The sequence below is a fragment of the Nilaparvata lugens genome, chromosome 3 (genome assembly GCF_014356525.2).
Source record: "Nilaparvata lugens isolate BPH chromosome 3, ASM1435652v1, whole genome shotgun sequence".
NCBI classification, from domain to species: Eukaryota; Metazoa; Arthropoda; class Insecta; order Hemiptera; family Delphacidae; genus Nilaparvata; species Nilaparvata lugens.
Genome location: NC_052506.1, coordinates 46,923,641 through 46,938,617, shown reverse-complemented (window position 1 = coordinate 46,938,617; position 14,977 = coordinate 46,923,641). Strand labels below are relative to the sequence as shown.

Here is a 14,977-nt window from a genome sequence, read left to right as displayed (position 1 = left end):
TGGCCACAACAATTAATATTTTACAAACTGTAAATATGATTACAATTTCAAAAACTGTACGAATCTCCATGGAGAGCCCATGTTTCGAATACGAGTCAATCACAGGGAACAAGAATTGTAGGTGAATTGAAAACGCTTCCAGGTAAACCCTCTCCAATGGCTAATCATTCACATACATAATTCAACATGATCATTATTATCCATCTCCATCAATTCAGGCAAAAATTCATTTACTTAGCAATGCCCTTTGAGTACCTTAATAAGTCCGAACATCCCAATTAAAATTTCACCACAAATTATGACCATTATGAGACTACTACATCCCAATTTCTCTCAGCTCCTTCTATCTAATCTCAAATATGAAAATGTATTATTTAATCATTGATAAATAAATATATTCTCCTCATGAATAAAATATATTTGATTATTTTATACAAGAATGAACAATTGATATTACATCAGATATTCTCGATCAGCTAGAAGGCAGTGGCAAGGCAGAGAATCGGCAACGCTGTTCTCCTATCTTTCTCCTCTGCCATTTCTTTATTGTGAATTGTTATGCTTATTTATTAAGATCTGATTGTTTTGACGTTTTTCAGCTGAAAATTGTAAAATGTACTGTGTTGAATAAAAATATTGTCTTATCTTATAATGATTACCTCATTATAATATGAATAATGTATTTGACTTTTCTTGCTCTATTACTTGTGCAATTTAAAGTCATTCACTACTATTGACTTTCTGATTAGTTGATAGCTGTAATATAAAGAGCATTTTTTATGTTTTTCAAATGTTTTGTTATGTTAATGGGTATTTTGTTTGATGTGTCTCAGGGATGGCATTAGCGGCGCCATCAATGGTGCACAGATCAGGGGACGCCCTGGTGGTACGTAGCGTGGTGAGTGGCGACGCTCTGTTCGGCACCAACGACCAGTTGCAGCTCGACATCGACAAGAGTGACGTCACGACGCCGGACGCCGCCTCCGCCACCCCCGCTGCCTCCAGTCCCGACGAGGACGCCGAGCTGCCCCAGTGTAAGATCAAGCGCAACTACGCCTGCGCAAAGTGCACCTACTACACCCAAAATCCACGCTTCTATCTTTACCATTTGAAAAATGTTCACAAGGAGAAGATCAAGATTTACGAGTGCCCCAGCTGCCTGTATGCATCCAAGCACAGTCAGAAGCTGCAGAGACACGTGCACATGGTGCATGTGATGGGCACAGGACGCCGCAAAGTCTCACCCAAGCCCAAACCGGTCACACCTAAAGGCCCAGGTCGGCCTGTCAAGAGAAAAGCGGTAGACTCCGATCCCGAGGAGTTGGAATCGGAATCTGATAAACTGCCTGATGAGGAAGAGAACAACGACGAAGGCGAGTGTGAGGCGCCTCTCCTGTTGGATGCTGATGCAGACGCAGACAGCGACGCCAAACTCACAAAATGCTCGCTGTGCCCATTCACCAGTCGCAGTCAGACGCTAGTCAGTCGCCACGAACGGGTCGTTCATCTCAAGAAGAAGTTCTTCCGCTGCATGAAGTGCAACTATGTTACCCACATGAAGGCGCGCTACACAAAGCACGTCAAGTACCACTCGATGCCGATGATCAAGTGTGAGATGTGCGACTTTCGCACGCCCTACAAGTGGAACTTGGACCGACACAACAAGAACCACACGGGCGACGGGGCGTTCAAGTGCAGCCTGTGCAACTTCACAGCTGACATCAAGCAGAGTCTGACCGTGCACGAGATGAATCACCACGTGCCGCCTGTCGGCCAATCGGCGCCCACCGCCAAGCGACGCAACCGTGTCGGCGCCTCTGACTCGCTACTCAATGGACACCAGGTTAGTCTGCAATCGCAAACCTCTCTTTTAAAATAAAATTGTATTCTTATTTTCAGTTTATTAATTCGTTAATGGGCGATGCCCAAAAATGACATGATTGTCTATTAGACTTGTCGCAAATTGAGACGCGACACGACGTAACATTACGTGGCGTAAGTCTGCTTACTGCTTGATGAGTTAATATCATAATAATTATATTATAATGTTCACATTGAGACGAAGCTAGCACGTGTGAACATTATATTATGGTAATATGAAATTAACTCATCTAGCAGACTCATGTCACCTCATATCACGTTGCATCTCAACTTGCGACAATCCCTTTAATTTTCAATATGGATCAACTTTTACGTAATTCTAAATTTTTTCAAAAGATAACTTTTGTTAAAAAGCTTTCTCATCAGTTACTTTAACAAATTTGATAATGTCAGACTTGATTATAGCAATTAATAATCTTAACTCAGACTGAACCTTAACTGATATTCTTCTTCTCACTAACGAAACTCTTGAAATTGCTGTTTATAACAACACTGATAATCTTATCTCAGCTGCTTCATTCTCACACAGTTAGAAATTGATAAGAAAGCAATTTATTATTCAAATGCTTGCAATGAGATTCACTCATACCATCAAGAAGTAGATCATTACAATCATGGTACATAAATGAACTGGAAGCTTCTAAAATGACTAAATGAGTCATTAATTTTTCCTAATGTCGTTGATGTAATGGAATGATAATATTGAGATATGAATGATCCAATATTTGAGCGATCATTTACATTATAATTCAGTTCCTCGAAGACCTTTTTCTCAATAATTTTTCTCTCTTATACTGTAATTCAATTGCGTAAGAGACTAATTATTATTATTATTATTATTATTATCATCATAATTGAGTTTTTTAAACTACTAAGGATTATGGAATCCTTAGGAATATTCTGGAGATTCCAGGGAACGATTTCTATTTGATGTGCCTTCCTATGAATGTGACTGATTTACCAAGAGAATTTTGTTAAAACAATTCATTTCATGGGAATATTAATTGGAGGAGACCTCCAACGACAGGTAATTCCAATAATGTTCAATCCCAAAAAGCTGCTTTTATTGGAATCGCCTGTTTCATTTTTGACTTGAAATAAAAGTTGTTATATACTCAAGAAAAACAACAAACAACATTCTTTCCGTTGAAAGAAATTTTGTTTGTACATAGCTATTGACGTAGCATCCAATTAATTGTATCTGAAGTAGATTAATCGTCAATAAAACGTTTCCTTGAGCAATGAGTTTGATGAAGAGTTATTTTTCTTGAGATATGCGAGTGGAAGTGGGTGAAGTCACAGGGTCAATCAGTAAGTTGGAAGAACTCACTACACTGTTATTATTAGAAGAAAAAACCGCACAGATCGAAGGCCGAATATGGAATTTGAGATAAGATTATTCGGAGTGCTCTGAATGAGGAAATTACAGGCTCTCTTGAAAGAAAATTCGACCGAACAAAGAACAATCTAAGACAGTTTCAACATTACGTGTGTGTTGAAAGTGTCGTCTTCAGAAAGGAGATAAGATTTTTTATTTCTCTTGCGCTCAAAGATTTTCAAATATTTAATCTACCTTGTTTCATTCCCTTATTATTACTCTTCCGATGATTGATTGCTTCAATCATTGCATTATTTGATGACCTATTTTGACCAGCAAACGCAAATAAAAATAAAATCAAGCTAAAACCTTATTGTCGTGTAAAGTTATTTAAAGAGAGTAGATGTGGATACACTATAAACATCTAAATCTTCGTCATTTCAAGAAATTGTGAAAAGTTAAGAAGAACAAACTACCAGAGATCAATCCATAACGAACAAATAATTTTCATATAGTAATAAATTTGATAGGGACAGTCAGCTCTCAATGGTGGCAGTAAAAATATAATAAATAATCTATAATCATGAAAGATGAAATTATTATTAAATAAGATTATCCAAAAAGTAAAAATAGATTATAAATTAGGTCAATTATACATATTCTATATTCGGTTTAGGAACTGAATTTACATTGAAGAAATTCATAAAGTATCGCGGAGAAACTACCTTGATATTTTACATAACATATTCATTCATATTGAATTTTATATTTTTGAATTCTATGAATATTCATTCACATTGCATATTTACACATTAGTATTTATTCTACATAAAACTACCATGATTAAATTAAATTTTCATAAAATCATTTATTGAAGGGTGAAGACATGCATTGTCGCCACATTGATTATTAGGAGGATTTTCAGACACACCTCTATACCTGGTGAAGGTATAATTCACTAAATGACCAATGATGCGTTTTTATTGAGTATTTTTTCATAATAACATTATAACATGATTGTAAATTATGACTATGATTGTAAGCAAAGTTGGATTCCTAGAGGCAATTATTTTTCACGTGCTCTTTATCTTGTGAGTTAAAGACACGATATATGATACAATGCAGGAAAACATTATGCTTTTTACTGTTTGTAATTACAGAATAATAAACGCTATCAGTATTATTGCCAATTCCATCTGCCAGTAACATTTTTGATAAGGATATATGTATGAGTATGGCTCTACGTAATGCGAAACGCAAGTCAATAGGAAAAGAAAAACTACCGCCTTGCCACCAGTGAGTATAGAATGTAATTCTACATTCTATGAAAATCTACTATTATAAATTCTACAAATCTAAAATCTACAAATTCTAAAAATCTACATTCTAACAATCTATTACATCTATAGAATGTAATATTCTTAAAATTCTATACTCACTGCTTGGCACAGAGGTCGTAGAGCTGGGTGGCGTATGACGACGCTGCTGTAAAATAAACAATTTCATTATATACGTGGAATAAGTATGCTTGTTATGCATATCCTCTGCAACACTACATTTATTCTCTCATATTTTTTTCTTTGGTGGTCATTTTCCCATTTACCTATTCGTGTGAAAAAGAAAGATCAATTTTCGTAATCAGCAGTATATTGTAATCTTGCTTGGTAGTGATATTATGTACTTTTCCCGGACATCTACCTAATGAATAAGCAGTACGTGATCACTATTTTACACTATATAGTCTACTCTTGTAGACAATAAAATAGCTTGTTTCATTTTTCTTTCTAGCGCCTTTCATGATCACTGTCATGGCTGGTTCTAGTTTTTGAATCTGGTCATTTCGAATGAAATTTTATTTTTGTTATTACGTGAATTTTTCATGGAGGATAAATATTAATTTTGGGATTTCGAGGAATTCAGCTTTAGATGCCGTGTTTGATGAATTATTGGATCACAGTGAAATATAATTGAAAATAATCCCAACATTTTCATAACATTGAAGCGTTTTTGTTGATCAAACTCGAAAATTTATCTTGCTTTTCAATCAAGGGTATTATTTTATATTTGCGTTAGATTTTCTGACACATATCAATATTATCATCAATCACAGTTCCATCTAATATATTATTATCTATTACAACTTCCTCATCTACTGTTGAGTTAAAATAAGAGAATTTCAGATTATAATTTCTGAAACACAAGTCATCGCTCACTGTTGACCAAAGAAGCTTTGCGTTCCCCCTAGTCTTTCCCCAGTGATACGGAAGATCTATATCTTGTACTCCACTTCAATTCAGAATAATTAATTATAACAGAATAATTATAATCACTAGTGACCCCCTGGTTTGGGGGGTGAAGAACTGTTGTATTGTAATCTTTGAAACCCGCAAATTTTAATTATACAGAGTTGATGAAAATCATGGAAACAGCTAAATATTTCTCTAACAAGAATAATTTGACAGTAGGTTTCATTGGGGATCCTATTTGAAATTTAAAATTAATCTTTAAAAATTACTTTGTCACAGACGGACAACGACTTTGGCCTTCAATAAGTCAAAAGTGAGAACTCGCTAACGCTCGTTCAATTATATTAAAATATGTTTTTGTTATTTAAATAATTGGTTGTTTCAAAAGATTCAGTTCTTGTTGATTATTCAAGGATATAAGGAGAATAACTTGAGTAGCTCAAGCATATTGTCACAATAATTTCAGAAATATTGTTAAATACAAATCAATTATTTTTGCCTTCTTGTTGACCATGGTATTATAAGCAGTCAAATGGAAATACTGGTGTAGATAATGTGATGATTTTAATCTTACTCGATTCAATAATTAGATATAAGAGATAAATCTAGATTCAAAAGTTCTTGCAGAGACAGTTCTCCTAGACGATATTTACTGTAATTGGAATCGCTTGCACAGCGTTCCCACGCTTCCAATCGTCTGAATCTGGAGGCAGACGGCCTGAGGTTGAGTTCATACAATAGTTCTGATTATGATAGTGATATCGGAAAACAATCAAGAGAAACACGAGGAAAATATTGCGTTCGATGACAGACTATTGAAGATCATTATAACTTTGTGAAATCACAATTAAAAAGGAAACATACAGTAATAAATTCATTCCTAAACTGCAAATTCCAGGAAAATGGCATATTTGCATTTTCCACAAATATTAGAACTGATAATTCATTTCACGATGGAAAGTGGTCCACTGATTTCAGTTGAAAAACTAGTATGATAATTTTTCAAATTACAAATAAATAATAATAGAGTCAAATAATAATTATCATTATGAAAATATACAAATAAATAATTTTATATCAACTTTTGTACTGTGCATGACTTTTTACGAAGTGAGAAGCGAATTGAAACATTTAATTGAAAAACTGGGGAATTGGATAACTCCCTTATCGTGGCGTTCTTTATTGTTTTTCGATAGAGATTTCTCCTGATACTTTGATTTTTCATTCACTAAAATTTAAATTGATAATTAAATGGAATCGGAGGGGTATTCAGAACGGCCATATCAATATTGCTGGTCATTTTCATTCGGAAAATTTTCTATAATTTGAAATCTAAATGAAATTTCGTGTTCCTCATGAATTAGGAAATCTATTTTTATTCATCCCCTTATTTAGCGTGCATAGTCTCGTTTATAATCTAACCAATAAAACTTATCATCATAATTTATAGAGCTATAGAAGGTGTAGTTTCTTGTGCTGCCCCAACTCCTTTCAGATCTACAGTTTTCATTAGGGGGTGCAAGCTAGTCTATTGGCTAGACTTTCAAGATACTTCATCCTGTAAAAATAGAAAATCATTATGAACACCCACAGTAAAGTACTGTACTATCATTTTAATTCATGTTGCTTATACCAGTTAATCAGAATTAATTTTTTAGCTAAATGTAAAATCAAAATTTGGCACCCCAAAAACCCTGCGCCTGGTGCAATTGCACCCTTTGCACCCCCCTAGATCCGACGCAAGAACCCGAATACAAATAAGCTGAGGGTGATTTTCACATGAGTTGCATGCTTGTGTTTGAGTAATGAGAAGACGGTTATACGAGATAAGTGAACGTATTGCCTTAAGGTACCATAAGGCATAAGGTGCCATAAGGTGCGTAACTGCGTACAGATTTACGCGCCGCGAACATGTGCAATTCACTTTCAATCAGCTGATGCCAGGCTTTTTTGACCGAGCGAAGTGAGGTCTAAGATTCAAGTCGACGGTTTGGCATTTCTCTTAATGTTTAAATGTTTAAATGTTTAAATGTTTAAATGTTTAAATGTGTTTAAATGTTTAAATGTTTAAAATGTTTAAATGTTTAAATGTTTAAATGTTTAAATGTTAAATGTTTAAATGTTTAAATGTTTAAATGTTTAAATGTTTAAATGTTTAAATGTTTAAATGTTTAAATGTTTAAATGTTAAATGTTTAAATGTTTAAATGTTTAAATGTTTAAATGTTTAAATGTTTAAATGTTTAAATGTTTAAATGTTTAAATGTTTAATGTTTAAATGTTTAAATGTTTAATGTTTAAATGTTTAAATGTTTAAATGTTTAAATGTTAAATGTTTAAATGTTTAAATGTTTAAATGTTTAAATGTTTAAATGTGTAAATGTTTAAATGTTTAAATGTTTAAATGTTTATGTTTAAATGTTTAAATGTTTAAATGTTTAAATGTTTAAATGTTTAAATGTTTAAATGTTTAAATGTTTAAATGTTTAAATGTTTAAATGTTTAAATGTTTAAATGTTTAAATGTTTAAATGTTTAAATGTTTAAATGTTTAAATGTTAAATGTTTAAATGTTTAAATGTTTAATGTTTAAATGTTTAAATGTTAAATGTTTAAATGTTTAAATGTTTTAAATGTTTAAATGTTTAAATGTTTAAATGTTTAAATGTTTAAATGTTTAAATGTTTAAATGTTTTAATGTTTTAATGTTCGACGTATATACAAGGTTTTTAGAAATTTTGCATTTCAAGGATAATATAAAATAAAAAAGGAGCCTCCTTTATACGCCAATATTGGAGTGAAAATCAGACTATAGAATTATTCATCATAAATCAGCTGACAAGTGATTACACAGATGTGTGGAGAAGCCAGTCTATTGCTGTATTTCCATAAGGTCTATAGTTTCAATCAGGTACTTGTGGATGAGAATACTGTGTGAGGTCTACTGTTCACAGAACTACTAGTATATCTGTATCGGGCCCTACACACCTACGGATTTGGCCTGTCTTGGCTCGTGTCCTTGAACGACTCTGAGCAAAATCACTACACACTAGTAGTAAGCAACACGAGCCCGGCCTGCCCTACTTTTCAACGCTATCCAAACCACCAAAATCTAAATCGTCCAATAATGGAGATAGAGGAATTTTGATTTCAGATTTGAATTCAGCTACCCCAAATTCTTTATCGCGTAAGTACCATTTTCGAAAATACCCGAAAACAAGGGAGTTATGGCTGTTTTTAATATAGCTTTCTATTATCATAGTAAAAACGTACTAGGTTAATAAGATAATAATTTTTTGCTCACAAAGGGAAAGGTTTTTAGAAGTGTTTGAATACTTAAAAGTTTAGGTCTGAATATGAACATTTCTAAAACTTTTTTTTTAATTTTAAACTTTGATAAGATGAATCCAAATATGAAATCAGAAAATCAAAAATCAACTATGAATATGAAAAGAGTTGAATATGGATTCAACTCTGACCATTTCCACTTCCATTTCCTCCTCATTGTTATCTTATCTGTCTCTCTACACACACACACACACACACTCTCTCTCTCTCACTCTCTCTCTCGAATATTTTTAATATTCTTTCCGAAGAATGGACATTGATATGTCCAAAGCTCCGCCAATTTATGTAGATGCATAACAATATAATTATCTATAGTTATTATATTACAAATTGCTTTTTCATATCATATAGAGTTCAATAATTATTTTCTTATTCATTATCTACTAATTTCTCTTTTTCTTAATTGCATTAATACCATTTCGTTCATGTTACTATCGTTTATTTTGTTTAATTATCTGGATGTCTATTTTGTAATGATGTTTTTGTGCAATGGGTCTGTCGAGACCTAGCACACCATCAATAAAATCAATCAATCAATCTCTCTCTCTTTCTCATACAGCCACACACCAACTCTTGATTCACTCAGCGTGGCAGTAGATAGAGAATTGAACCCTCTATACTTGAAATATTGTAAAGCATCAACCAGCTCCCAATAAATACGGTATAGAACTCTCTACATCTTTATGTAAGATAGTATTTAAAATTCTATGAAAATTCATTGATCGAAAAAGCTTGTCATACTCAATATTAACCTGTTAAAAATAGAGACAAAAAAATTGTGATTCAATTTCAGCTTCCTCAATAAAATTTCCCACAAGCAGACAAAAATAATATAAAAAAAGTTCATTTTTATTGAATAAAAAATTGAAATATGTTTATTCTACAGCTAATAATTTTTTTGGGAAACACTGGTATTATATTATTTTACAGTACTAGTACTTTCTTGCTATAAGTTCAACTAAATTCTTCATAGAAATAGAATTCTTCATTAATAACATTAAAGTGCTCACAGAGTTTTCATTTTCGACTATTTTAGAGTTCGCGCGAACCATTTTACAGCTCCCGCGAACCATTTTACTAATTCGAGGGCGCTAAATCCGAATCTGAAATCAAAATTTTGCTATCTCGATTTTTGGGTGATTTCGATTTTGGTAACTACACGCGCCCGGCCGAGAGAGCCTACACACTCACGGATTTCGCCCGAGCCGAGCCGAGCCGAGCCGCGCCAGTAGCCCTGGACGGATGGCTCGGCTCGCAATTAAATCGCCTACACACTCACGGATTTCTCCCGAGCCGAGCCGAGCCGAGCCAAATCCGTAGGTGTGTAGGGCCCATTTACCGTTTCTGTAAAAATACAGATATAGTCAGCTGATTAAAAGTGAATTGCTCATGTTTGCGGCGCGTATATCTGTATGCACCTTTATTGGTAGACTCCGAACTACCGAGGAGCGATTTCAAACTTATGGACTAAAAAATCAGCTACTCAAGTTACCGTATCCAACGGGAGTGGCTGACTCAAGGCGCACTTCTTAACTTATCTTAGCGATAAGTTAAAGCACTAGGTAAAGCATTATGTCTCTCCCGCGGAGACAACCACTTCCCTAGATTGATAATAGAAGAGAGAAAACCTTTATTCATCTGCAGTTTACACTCTACAATCTAATTATCTAATTGATCATAATACCTCTCATTTTTTCCTTTACTATACTTTCCTTTGTATATTGCGTTATCATCTCCCATGTTGAGATTCATATTCTATTGATTAAAAAATTGATACAGTAATAAATTATCGGAGAGAAACAACAGGTTTTCAGCACAAAACAGTTTCTTCACTGCATTTTGATAAACAATATTTGGGGTAAATAAACAAAGCTTGTGTTTTGGGTAAGCGAGATGATGCGGGTGCGTGAGTGAGACAGGTCTTTGAGTGTGTGTGACGAGATGTAGAGTGTCTGTCCCAGCCCAGTGCCAGTGTCAGATCAGATGAAGGTTAAGACAGTCGGTCGATATGATTTGCGCGGTGCCTTCTGAACGAATGACGACTGATATGACGGCCGTTTTCTAATCTTGTTGACTGCGAGAGGTCACAAAGGGCTCGCCTCTAATTCTTCGGCGAGTAGCTCCAGTCGAGTGTACAGGGGGCAACGGCAAGGATGGCAATTGAAGATGAAGCGCTGCCAGCAGTAGCAGAGACTTACAACTCGCACGATAGTGAGAGGGCTGCGCTTGAGAATAATGTTAAGATGTGTGTGGTCTGTAGCCTGTACTGTAATATTATAGACTTGTAGTATACGAGAGAAGAGCGCTGAGGTACAGTGCAGTGCAGAGGCTATTGGGTATTTTACTCGCTCAGTGTGACAGTGGAGTCCGGCGCGGCTCCCACTCTCTTGTGTCTCTTGCTTGCAGTGTCAGTACGATGAGCAGAGCGATATGAGCATAATGTGCTCGTTTATCATTTTGCTCAGACGAGTTTGAATATTTGTGTGGTCTCCTCTTGAAATTCAATTACGCGTAATGTTCTTACATGAGTGATCTCAACCGCCGGCTAGTTTTTGAAAAAATAATTTCAATAAATTCAATTTTGAACATTGGAAAATAGTGATTTACTTTTCGTGATGGCGATTATATTCAGTGTGTTAGAGTGAGATATTGCTTATTTTTCCACACCTCATAGTAATGCAATAATTCCTCTCCTTCGAAGCTTGTACATGTAAGTTTTTTAATTCATTTTTCTTTTCATTTTTTGTCACGTTTATTAAATTGGATAGTAATTTTAGTGAAGTATTAAAGTATGGTTTGTGGAATCTATCCATTGTGGTAGGTTGTATTGTTATAAATAATATATAAATCAACGACTTTGAAATTGTCGCAATCACTTAGGTATTTTAAATAACAATAAACTTGTTCTGTTGTTAAACCATTACAGTAAATCAATCATCGAAACTGTAGATTGAGACTTAATCAACTGAAATTGATTTTAATAGATACTTATAAAAACACTAGATACTTAAAATATACCCAAACCTACATAATCTTTTGAAAGTTTGAACTGATTATTAGCTGGTATAATAATATTTATATGAACTATATCTATTTATTATAGAAATTATTAGGAATTGGGCTAATAATTTACCTCGATATAGTACACCCCGTTATAGTACCTACATTTTTTTCTGTAATATCTTGAAACTTCAATAGTAGCTCAAAATTAGACTCCTACGTAGCCTACATTATTTTGGACAAGACGCCCAGAGACCCGTAATAGTACAAATAGTAAAATAGTAAATAGTACATTTTTGGTACATAAAACCTCTGTATTTTACATGTTCCACAAATATAATTCCCCGTAATTATACATTCTGATAAACGATAGTTGAGAATTGAGAAGTATTAAGCATTAATTGAGAAGCATACACAAGCATGTCTGGACATGCAAACAAAACAGGTTCTGCGTTTCCGGCGATCCTTCTCCTCCCACCAGACCACCTGTTTTTTTTAAATTGTTCAATTAGCTGGGATAATTATGGGACAATAGTGTGGTAACTAGTGAGTGCAAAAAACGAGCTGGATTTTTCATTTAAGAAATCGGGTATAAACCAGCCACCATTATAAACTTTCTTTAAAAATTGTAGTAAAAAAATAGGTACGGTAGCAGAATATTTGACAAATATATAGGTATAAATGTTTTTTTTTCAATTGTCTATACCTATACTGTAATTCTGTAAGTTACTTACTCAAATAAATATCCTTATTCCTTATGTGTAAGGTATTAAAACTAAAATTTATCTGAAATAATTATTTATGACCAGTTCTTCCTTCTTTATGATACTTAATAACTTACAGTGAGTACTGTACTGTATACACATACAGTTTCATTTTAATACGTCTAGCAAAGCAGGTCCTTAGGTCCAATTAGTGTAGTCTACTATATTGAGCTCTCATGCAGACATGGAAATATGTCCTATACAGAGGTTTTGCCGGACCCCTATACAGATATACTGTAGTACATATTTTCCAAATTCAATAACAATTAACAATATAATATAGTCCAGGCAATGAATGCTCAAAATAGGGTTTAGAGGGAAAAGTTTGGAAGACAATTTTTGACCCCGCAGTTCTGTTAAGGGTAGTAAGGAGGTAAACATATCAAAAGTCCCCACCCCTACCCATGGGGCTAAGGGGGTGGGAGTGGTTCAGAAGGTACAATTTTTTGGTTTCTCGCATATAACACGAAAACTATCTATCTTACGGACATAACTCTTGATATCGGGGACCGAGCTTCGCTCTGGTGTACAAGAACATAAAAAATGTATTACGAGATAAGAAATTATAATAATAAATGCATAGTTCATACAGAAATGTTCTATCTAATCACAATGAATTGAGATTAATTCCCAGAGGAATGCAAAAATTTCCCTCACAAAGGCCCGGTTGCACAAAAGCCCGTTAAATTTTAATCCTGAATAATTTCACGTGAACCAAATCAGAGAAGACCATTTCAAAAAGACAGTTCTAATGGAATTAATCAGGATTAAAAATAACGCGGCTTTTTTGCAACCGGCACTAAGTACATGATTGAATGATTATAAAAGTTCAACAGCTTTGTCATAATTTTGACACAGTCCCACACACATGAACTCGCTCACTCACTTCCATCATCGACAGACGACGAAATAATTATTATCAGCTGTTTTTCCAATGATGGATAATAATCATTATCCTTTTAATGTCCTTCAGTGAGTTTTCCCAGGGATGAGACCTAGTGCAATCGAATTTTTATATTATAAACCTACTATGTTCTGAATTTCGTGAGAATCGTTTTCGAGATCCGGTGAAATACAAACATATAAACATCTAAACATATAAACAGAAATTGCTAGTTTAATAGTATAGGATATACGAAATTGAAGCTTACATAATTTTCTACAATATTCATCTCACAACGTTTTCTATATCTTCTCTAGTTTTTGAGATATCCGCTCTTAAAGATGTGACATTTTTGAAAAAAAAACACGTTTGCCTCCAATTTTTTCTATTTTTGCGCTTATAACTTTTGCAGCAGCTTTAGTGTTGAGTGTGAAAACTCCAGTTTTGCAACAATAGACCGATTGAGAAAGGAATTTGGAGGGAATGTTTTGAACACAGTTTTTTGACTTCGCAGCTTTGTTGAGACTAGTTAGGAGAACATATCAAAAGTCCTCATTCCTAACTCATGTGCTAAGGGGATGAGGGTGGTTTGAAAGTTGAATTTATCAGCATTTTGCTTCCACACTCATATTTTGTTGCAGCATTGAGAATTTCACCTACTACATTAAATTTGCTATAACAATGAAACGAAAACTTGGAATAGTGGAATAATACATCACTTCAAAGAGAATTCAATGTTCTACAAGCCTGCGATAAGCATTCATATTTACAATGCATTGTAGGAGAGTTATAAGCCCTGAAATAGCGAAAAATTGGATAAAACTGTTATTTTAACAATTACACACCTTCAAGTGCGTATATCTCATTTATATATATATATATATATATATATATATATATATATATATATATATTCATATTTATACTCTGTCCAGACTGCCGTGAGCGCTGAAAGATTAAGCCGACCCTCGCTCCCTCACGCGCAAGCACACATGCCCGGCCTACCTGCGCCATTGATATACTATGAATACTATGTAGTATTCAGGAAGACAGACCGTCCCTTAAGGCCAGTTTCACACGGCAGAGACCTCGCTCCTGGAATATCATATTACGGAAGATCATATTTCATATTTTGCAGCTCTCCTGTACTTTCACATGGGGATCTTACGAATAAGCCGACAGATCCAACAACTATGCCGACGTTTGCTCAAACCTATGACTCATCACTTTTTCTCAAAGTCTAACTTCCTTAAAAATATAGATAGAAGATTTCTGATTTCGGATTTGGATTCAGCGACCTCAAATTCTTTAAAGCGTAAGTCCCATTTTCAAAAATACCCGAAAACAAGGGAGTTATAGCTGTTTTTAATATAGCTTTCCATTATCATATGATTATATAGTACATACTAAGATAATAATACTCCTGCCTCACAAAGGGACAGGCAAAGGTTTTAAGAAGTTTTTGAATACCTGAGAAGTTTATACATAAACATTTTTAATTTTTAAAAATTCTAGTTTTCCAAAAAAATATTGAACTAT

The 14,977-nt window shown here is 34.1% G+C and overlaps 1 protein-coding gene across 1 annotated transcript in view; it reads left to right on the top strand.

Annotated features, from left to right (window-relative positions):
• LOC111050663 overlaps window positions 1–14,977 on the top strand; it is a 63,334-nt gene that overhangs the window by 21,784 nt on the left and 26,573 nt on the right. The window contains 1 exon segment of the mRNA XM_039423892.1: window positions 834–1,843. Within this exon segment, the coding sequence (XP_039279826.1) occupies window positions 834–1,843 (1,010 nt within the window).